General features: G+C 34.8%; 1 protein-coding gene across 2 annotated transcripts in view; it reads left to right on the forward strand.

The window, feature by feature from the left end:
- Window positions 1-8,759, forward strand: part of colq (collagen-like tail subunit (single strand of homotrimer) of asymmetric acetylcholinesterase) — a 36,382-nt gene extending 27,623 nt beyond the window's left edge. For both annotated transcript variants that reach the window (XM_087286903.1, XM_087286904.1), the window contains 5 exons: window positions 2,812-2,939; window positions 3,272-3,391; window positions 5,297-5,423; window positions 7,293-7,395; window positions 8,155-8,759. In XM_087286903.1, the coding sequence (XP_087143029.1) occupies window positions 2,812-2,939; window positions 3,272-3,391; window positions 5,297-5,423; window positions 7,293-7,395; window positions 8,155-8,224 (548 nt within the window). In that variant the 3' untranslated portion in view covers window positions 8,225-8,759. The remainder of the gene's footprint in view (window positions 1-2,811; window positions 2,940-3,271; window positions 3,392-5,296; window positions 5,424-7,292; window positions 7,396-8,154) is intronic.
- The last annotated feature ends 357 nt before the right edge of the window (window positions 8,760-9,116 follow it).

The following is a 9,116-nucleotide window of genomic DNA, read 5'->3' on the forward strand; positions in this document are numbered from 1 at the left end:
CCAGTCCCTGTACTGGAACTTTTTTGCTCCAATTAATACCTTTTACACTAAAAACATTTGTTAGTCAAATTTGTACATTGTTGCAAATAATTGATTTATTTTATATGATTTATTTTATATATTTTATATGAATTATTAATATTTTTTTACAGATTCAAATAGCTTTGAATTGTCAGTTAATATTAATAATATAAATAAAAAATATATTACGATCTCCTCACAGCAAGAAGATTGCTGGTTCAAGCCCCGTGTTTGCATGGGTTTCCTCCGGGTGCTCCGGTTTCCTCCCACAGTCCAAAGACATGTGGTACAAGTGAATTGAATCAACTAAATTAACCATAGTGTATGTGTGTGAATGCAAGAATGTATGGGTGTTTACCAGTGTTGGATTGCGGCTAGAATGGCATCTGCTAAATCTGATAAATTGGTGATTTATTCTGCTGTGGCGACCCCTCAGTAATAAAGGGACTAAGCTGAAAAGAAAATGAATTAATGAACATTTATAGCTGCTTTAATGACATTTATATCATGCTTTTAACATGACAGTTGTTAAGCTTTTTATGAACCTACATTTGCATTGATTTGATAATATTTTCTCCAAGATGTCTTCTCAAACAATCAAGTGTTTATTTCTGCCTTGTAAAGGTATTTAAAATCATCCAATTCCTTACATTGATATCTTTAAATCTTCAAAAGAAAAGTGAATTACACTTCTTTGTGAAAAATGACTCAAGATGATCATGTCATGTGTCGTGTAATTGGCTGTTTGCTACACGTCAAACTTTCAGATGCATATTGGTAAGAGTTAGGGCTTACTCACACTATGCTGTCCAAACCATGCCCAGGCACGTTTCCTGGTTTAACTGACAAGTGTGAGTGCTCCGTATTTTGATAGAATATGAGATGGATAGATTGGTACAGCAGCAGCAGTAATTTGGTCCATGTAATGGTCTGTTCGGCAAAGCAAAAGGCAAAGGTTTCAGTCAATCACAATCAATATATGTTCCTACACTCTCAGAAAAAATGGTACAAAGTTGTACCAAAGAAGGTACAAACCCTTGTCACTGGGCCAGTACCTTTTTATCGAACATAAATGTACCTCAAGACAAAGAGACAAATTTGTACCATTGCAGTTTGTACCTTTAGGGACATGATTTGTATCATGGGAAAGCAGAATGTACCTTTGGTTTTTAAAACCTGCAGATACAATAAATGTGTCTTCATCAAAGGGACACATCTGATCCATGAAGTTACCGCTACAGTGACAATACAATTTGTATCTTAACAGTGTCAAAAATGTTTACCAAACATTTATTTAATTACCCATTTTTTTTTAAGATTTAATATTAATATTATGGTTGTTCTGAGTGTGCCAGTTTAAGTTCAGGTCAAAACACAGTTCAGATTTTTTATTATAATATGTTAAAAAGTATAATTTTGGAGGCATGTAAACAGGTCGCTGTTTTAGGGGTGTGTTGCTTCACATGAAAATTTGTTTTACAAGTTGTTTTGTATTATTGTATTATAGAACCTAATAATTAATGGTTATGAGTTTCTTTAAACATGCTTTTAAATGATAATTCAAGTTTTAATATGGAAATCATTCATAAATCAGTTTGCCTTTCCAGTAATATTTATTTTCACAGATATTGTAATAAAGAAGGTGTCTAACACTTATGTACCTTTTTTATGAGAAAAATTATGTACTTTCATTTTAGTTGTACCATAAAAAGTGCAAAACAGTTTCATAAGAGGTCTTTTTTGTACCATATAAGATAACTTTTAGAAAGGTACAAAACTGTTCCTCAAGGAACATTATTTGTACCACCGTGTACCTATTTTTCTGAGAGTGTATGGTAATAAACTTTATGGAATGCCTGAAAAGAAACAATCTCTGTGCCAGGGTGCACCCTCCAAGATAGGGTAAGTAGCTCTGTCACCCGGGAGGAACTCAGAGTAGAGACACTGCTCCTCCACATCGAAAGAAACCAGTTGAGGTGCTTAAGGCATCTGTTCAGATGACTCCTGAATGCCTAACTGCAGAGGTGTTCTGGGCTTGTCCCACCAGGAGGAGACCCTATAAAGGACCCAAGACACGCTGGAGAGACTATGTCTCTCGGCTTGCCTGGCATTGCTTTGGAATCTCCTGAAGGAGCTGGCAGCAGTGTCACAGATGGAAATTCAGGGTTCCCTGCTGAGACTGCTGCCTCCGTGTCCTGGCCCTTTTTTATTTGTTAGTAATTAAAAGGCTTTGCTCTATTTTTTATACATTAAATACATCATAGATTAATAAAAATAATTCCATAAGAATTATTTAATTGTAGTTAGATTTGATTAATGTCCATTATTATTTACAAAAAAAAAAACAAAGATTAATACACATTTTTTATATATTTCTTTAAATCTGTTGCATTTGTTTAGGATCACATGGTGTTATTGCAGCATTAGCCATTGACGTTCACAGAAGGTGAAGCACATGGATCTTAAATCACTGTAGGAAATCCCACTACTGGTCTATTTAGCTTCAGAAGCAACCTGATCTTAGATTGAAACAGGAGCCCTGAAGGAGACTGAAGTCATGACATCATGCCCTTAACTGACGGACAGATCTGCCAAGCTTCTTGCAGAATTACAAACATTATGTCATCACTTTATTCAAAGGACAGCTGCTGTCTTGTTTTGGTTTCTGTGCATATTAACTCAATTGCTCTCTCTTCGTGATAGATGAGGGCCAGGTTTAGTAGCTCTTAAACTCATTCCATTACTTGAAATCACATGTGGTGACATTTATTTTGTTTATCTGTCCTTCAGGACTGTATATGGTCGGACAAAAAGGAGACAAAGGACAACAAGGTAGTCCGGGTCGCTGTAGCTGTAATGTCCCAGCCAACCCCTCTTTGGACCACCTGCACTGGAGTATCTATCCCAGAGTGCCTGCAGTAAGTCAATATTACAAACTGAGCCTAATCATTAAGGTCAGATAACAGAATTTCAGTAAATGCAGTGTAAAAAGCAGGGCACTAGGAACTGAGCCCTGTGCTACCCCACAGTTTACGATGCCTCTTTGGTACAGTAACTGCTATAAAATTATAGCAGTACACTAGCTATTTTTTTTTTTTTTACATTTTCTGATTTTTCCAGATATGTACATGTGGGCTTTTCTGTGTTGATTCTTGCTGGATGATATGAAACAAAATTTTTTTTTGAAACCGTAATTAATTTTGACAGTCCACGTTGAGGCATTTGATGAGATTTTGCTTCTGTGTTGCAGATATTTGTGGTGAATAATGAACAGGAGCTGAACCGTGTCCAGACTGAAAACGCGTTGGCCTTTCGTAAAGATCAGAGGTCACTTTACTTCAAAGACACTGGCGGCTGGATGCCAATTCAGGTGCACGTCTGTAAACAAAAGACACTTTATATATGGGTAGTTGGCATATGACACAGCCACAAGTTTTGCTTTCATCAGTGTTTTTTGCAGCTCAACCAATGGAGAATAGTGTTATCACTGGCAAGTTCAAGGGTTCAATAGTACTCAAATGTATTTATATATTGAGGTGCTATATAAAGTCATTATTTTTGTTTTTATAAATTTTTCTTTACTAATTTTGTTCTAAAAATTTACTAGTTTATTCAAACATTTTTCAGTTGTATGTTAAAATCAAACAAACGTTTAAATAAATGCATATTTAGGTAAAATCAGATCCAATTTGTACATTTTTAATTATTTTAAATTAATTTAAAGATTTAATCACAAAAATCTGTTTGCAGTAAGTTAATTTATTGATTCATTCATTCATTTTCTTTTTCGGCTTAGTCCATTTATTATACTGGGGCTTCCACAGTAGTTTTTCATATATGTTTGATTATATAAAGAGTCTAGATGCAAAACCTCTAAATGTTTTTTGATACTTTCTTCAAAAATTAGCTTTTTTTCTCAGACTCTTGTATGTAGGCTCAGAAATTTTACTTTTAGTGACAGATTTTTATTGCCTAAAGTAAAATACTTGAACATAAACATAGGAGGCTCAGAAAAGCTAATTTTAGGAGAAAATTCCACGTGGCATTTAAAGGTTTTTGCATCTGAACTCTTCATTTACAGCTACTCAGCTAAAATAAAAACGATGGCCATACTTTTTAGTTCTTTTGAAATGCCCACCCTCAAGAGGCTCTGATTGATCAGCTAAAATAATGTGTTGTGACTTGTGGATCGGCTCCACATCACCAGGGAAAGCGCCACGCCATTACAAGCACATGCTTTGCCTCTGCTCTGTAAATACTGTCAGTCAGAGTAGGTGTTACTGTTAGCCTTATCAGTTTGTGTCTGAATCAGACAGAAAATGAAGAGGACACAGTTGAACCTCACGCCTGCTCTCTATAATAACATCTGACAAGTGTCTTTCACATGTATTCAGGATAAGCATCAGTAAGACATATGAAAGGCTCACATATCTTTTGCGCGTTTATTATTTGAGATGTAGAATGCAGGGAAAGCGTCTGCATAGGAACACATTGCAGCGCTGCTGAAGATTGTGGGTGTTTAGAGTGGTTTGACGGATAAGTAAGAATTTGTAGCTAAATTGTTAACAGTGCCAAACAGCATTTCCCGTTGTTTACATCCTTGTTTATGTCCTCGCAACAACATACAGGTAACGCTAGAAACTATGCATTGTAATAGATCAATTTTAGCAAATAAAAACACTTTCAAGTACTGCTATAACATTACTGTGCACCTGGCTACGCCTAATTGCTGTGCCGGTTGTGTGCGTGTGGTAAATGTGCGTAACCTGAAGCATTTGTGATCTCAATAACTTGGATTTATTTTTTTTGTAATCCTCAAACTTCGTTCACTGTAGGCTTCACAAAGCTAACCCTGTAAAAGCCAATGTCTCCCTTTGCATTGAACTTTGATCATATTACATTTAGAGATGTTGTTTATGTTCAAACAGCCACATTACACATCAACTAAAGTTTAAAATATGATATTGTAGTGGACTACTCCTTTAACTTAAATGTTATTTAATTTAATTTAATTCATGCCAGTGTGTAACATAAATACTTTTTTTTCTAAAAGTAAGATTGATTGTGCATAAATTTTGATGAATAAAATAAATTTCAAATTTTCCATATAATATTTCTAATGCGGTTGTAAAACCGTAAACATTTTTAAGTACTCAATTTACAATGCATTTTAAAACATGTGCCAACCACCCAATTCGAGCACAGATTGTCTTAATAGTTTTACGTGTGTGGTGATTTTAGTCTGCAAGCACTGTAAAAGTCTGTGTGATTGCAGTTAACACCGTTCCAGTCGATGGAGAGCGATCCTGATCCGGAGGGATTCTGCGGAGACAGCATTGTGCAAGTTGAAAACGGAGAGGAGTGTGATGACGGAAATAAGGTGGTCACAGATGGCTGTGTCAGTAAGTATCAAGTTGAAAACGACGGTGTTCCAGATGACAGCTTATTCCCAACAACACGCTGTAATGCAGTTTAATGCAAGAGTGTTTTCTAAAATGGGAATGGAAGAATAATCGTATTCCCGTATAGCAAGTGAAGCTGAGAATAACACCCAAACATATGCTCTCCTAATTCATTACACGCTGCCCATCTCTTATTGGTCGATCACTGCATTCTGCGGTCAAATATTTTTCTGAACTGTATGACTGGCTGTTATCCCAGGCATTCAATTTCATGCATAGCTGCACTAGGTTTACATCTCTCATATCGCTCTGTGGGCTCTTTCTTCTCATTTAATTCAATGATCCAATTTAAATCAGTTTAATCTCTATTTTTTGCATTTAACTTTATTTTATTTTTATTGTCAACCATGTTAAAAACTAAATAATGGACAGTAGGTCATTTATTTTATGCTGATCAACACACTGTGTCTATTTATTCATAAATTCAATGGAAAAATGTGTTAATACCAAAACAAGAAAGAAATCACAGCAATTCCTGGAATTATGAGTATTATAGTGCACAGTTGATGGTTAAAAGATTCTTGTTTCTTAGTTATAGTATTCACATTTTATTAGATTCATGTATCTGTTTGATTTTTTTAGAAACAGTCAGGAGTTCATTATTCGTGGATGTTTTGCCTACTATTCAAGCTTTAGAATTGCACTTTATGACCTTGATCTCTGCTCCAAAAACCATGATGTAAAATATAACTCTGATGTTCAACAAAATGACTATTATTGACAGTTTGTTGTTTAAAAAAAATGAGCTAACACTTTATTTTGATGGTCCATTTGAGTATTAGTAGACTGTCTGTAGTCTGTAGACTGTAGTAAATAATATATGTTGCTACTGCTCCTTCAACAGACATTTAACTGACTATAAGAAACTGACTATAAGAAACTTTGCAATTACATGTCAACTTACACTAACCCTAACCCCAACCTAACAGTCTAATCTGATGAGAATTAGTTGGCATGTAGATGCAATGTAACCTAAATTCAGCAAACAGTCTATCAAAAAAAAAAAGTGTGACCAAAAGGGTGATGTTAATTGCTGTACAAAGTACAGGTTAAGAGCTACTAGTACTGTTCTAGTATGTATGGTAGGGCTGCACAATATTGGAAGAAACTGACATTGCAATATTTTGTATTTCTACCATATGAATATAGTTTCACAATATGACTTAAGTAGCTGTTTGGAAATAAGTATTAATTTTACATTAATCGTGGTTATTTTTGTCGGTAAGTGCAACTGTGTAAAATATCCTAAAAATGTAGGCCTAATTAAAAATTAAATAGCGAATGAATTACGAAGATTATGAACAACAGCATAAAGATAAAATGAAACTAACAGCACTTTAAGGTTTTCGGTGGAATCTAACATTACATTAATTTATCATATCTAAAATAAAGCTGGATACTGGATAGTCTTCGTTTTATAAATAATTAAACACAATTCATCTTTGTAAAAGCAGCAAACTTGATCATTTCTTGTGCCCAAATAGTTTAAATTTTACAGAAGCCGGCCTTAAAAACATACCAAGTAAAAGTATTTCACACTATTAGATTATGGCTAAAATGTATTCTACTAATGCATGGTTTTATCTCTTATATAAAAGCCTGGTGTTTTGTATTTGTGTGTACGGCACAATACAAGCGTTTACCTCAGTTTGTGGAAGAGCAACTTACTGATTATCATCTTTTTACTGCTTTAGTTTTTAAGGTGGCTGTTGGTAAATTAAGAATGCATATTTAGAATATATTCTAGTAGCCAGAGCTGTGTTTTTGTTTTAACTGTACATTTCACATACATTTCCCTCTCCTTCTCAGAATGCAAACTTGCATATTGTGGGGATGGATATCGCTACGAAGAGGCTGAAGAGTGTGATGGAAAGGACTTTGGCTTTCACACATGCAGATCCTTTTTGCCTGGGTAAGAAAAAAATTTTATGATGAATATAAAAGTACAGATTTAAACTCTCAATAATTGAAAACTCACAAAGTTATGTATTCTAACAAATAAGTTGACGCTACAGTAGTTGCACTAAAATTATTCAAACACTCCACACAAGCCAACAAAACTAGCAAAAGTTAGCAAGGAACACTCCACTTTTTTTCTTTCTGGAAATAGGCTTATTTTACAAGTCCCCAAGAGTTAAACAGTTGAGTTTTACTATTTTTAAATCTATACAGCCGATCTCAGGGTCTGGCAATAGCATGCTTACGTTAGCTTAGCATAAATCATTTAATTGGATTAGACTATTAGCATATTAACATTGTGTACTAAGACTGATGAAAAATGAAAGTTGCTGTTTTTTTTTAGGTCAAAGCCAAAAATACCAGGCCAAGTGATTGGCTGAATGGTTTTTGACTTGTAAAATAAGCCTTTTTCCAAAAATGTGTTCTTTTAACCAGCAAACACTTTGATTAATAATAATAATAATAATAATAATAATAATAATAATAATAATAATAATATATCAAAAATATCAATACAAGATTATCTCCTGTTTAATAAGCATGAATTCAAGGTCTTTCACTCTTTGATTGACAGGATAAAATTGGCCCTGATCATTAACTACTTTCAATACCAATTATTAGTCAATACTTTATAAAAACCTAAATTCTATAAAAAAAACTAATTTTGTGCAAAATCTCCAAATAAAAAATGTCTAATTCTTCCTGTCCACAGATCCTATGGGCACCTCAAGTGCACTGCTGACTGTTTCATAGACTCAACAAACTGCAAGTATTTCACATGAGGACACAAAAAGGCGATGTATTGTTTCAACTGGCGAGATCCATATAAACAACAACACTGAAAACTTTGGATTCAGCAGAAAAAATCAGAGGCGAAAACATTGAGGGGGATCATTACACACACACACACATTAGCTAAGAAGCCATGTACTGTAGCTCATTTGGGAAAGGAGCCACGGGTCGGCGTGGGCTCCTAGAAACTCTACTAGGATGCATTTCTCCATTCATTCAGCCTCTGTTGTCTGCCGCTCTGCACCGGCGAGACAATTTGGGCCAATGTGGTTGTAAACGGGAGAGGCGGGTGTCTCGTGGAGATGGTTGAAGGACTCCTCATTACCTCAAAGTACTGTGTACTGTTTCAGAGGGAAGACATTTTCTCCTGGTCCACCTTGGTGCTCTGTTTGTGGAATGTGATGTGTTACTATAATATTAAGCATGGGGCTGAGATTACTGAAGACGGCAGCAGAGATCATTACTGAGAAAATAAAACAATAGCAGCTTTACATCTTGAAGAATAGTATAAGATTTTAGACTTAGGCTCGGATGAAACCTAAAAGTGTATCTTCTCTTAAATATCAAAGATGTATGTTAGGGGTAGTACAGTTTTGGAAAACTGGGTCCAAAATTAGCTTATTGTCATACAGCTCCATCATTCGTAAACTGAGAAATAAACTGGAGGGGGAAAAGCTGTTGGCTCTTAAAATCAAGCAAAATGATTTCAGTTGTTATTGAAACGTTTATTGCAAGTAGGGCTGCACAACTTTGGCAAAATCAAACATTTCAATATTTTTTTTATTCTGCGATATATATTGCGATATGAATGGAATTCCATTACATGAGTTGAATAACTATTTGGAAATAATTAACCATTTTAGATTGGGACGATTCTGTACA

This window comes from Danio rerio, chromosome 16 (assembly GCF_052040795.2).
Source record: "Danio rerio strain M-AB ecotype USA chromosome 16, GRCz13ab, whole genome shotgun sequence".
NCBI lineage: Eukaryota > Metazoa > Chordata > Actinopteri > Cypriniformes > Danionidae > Danio > Danio rerio.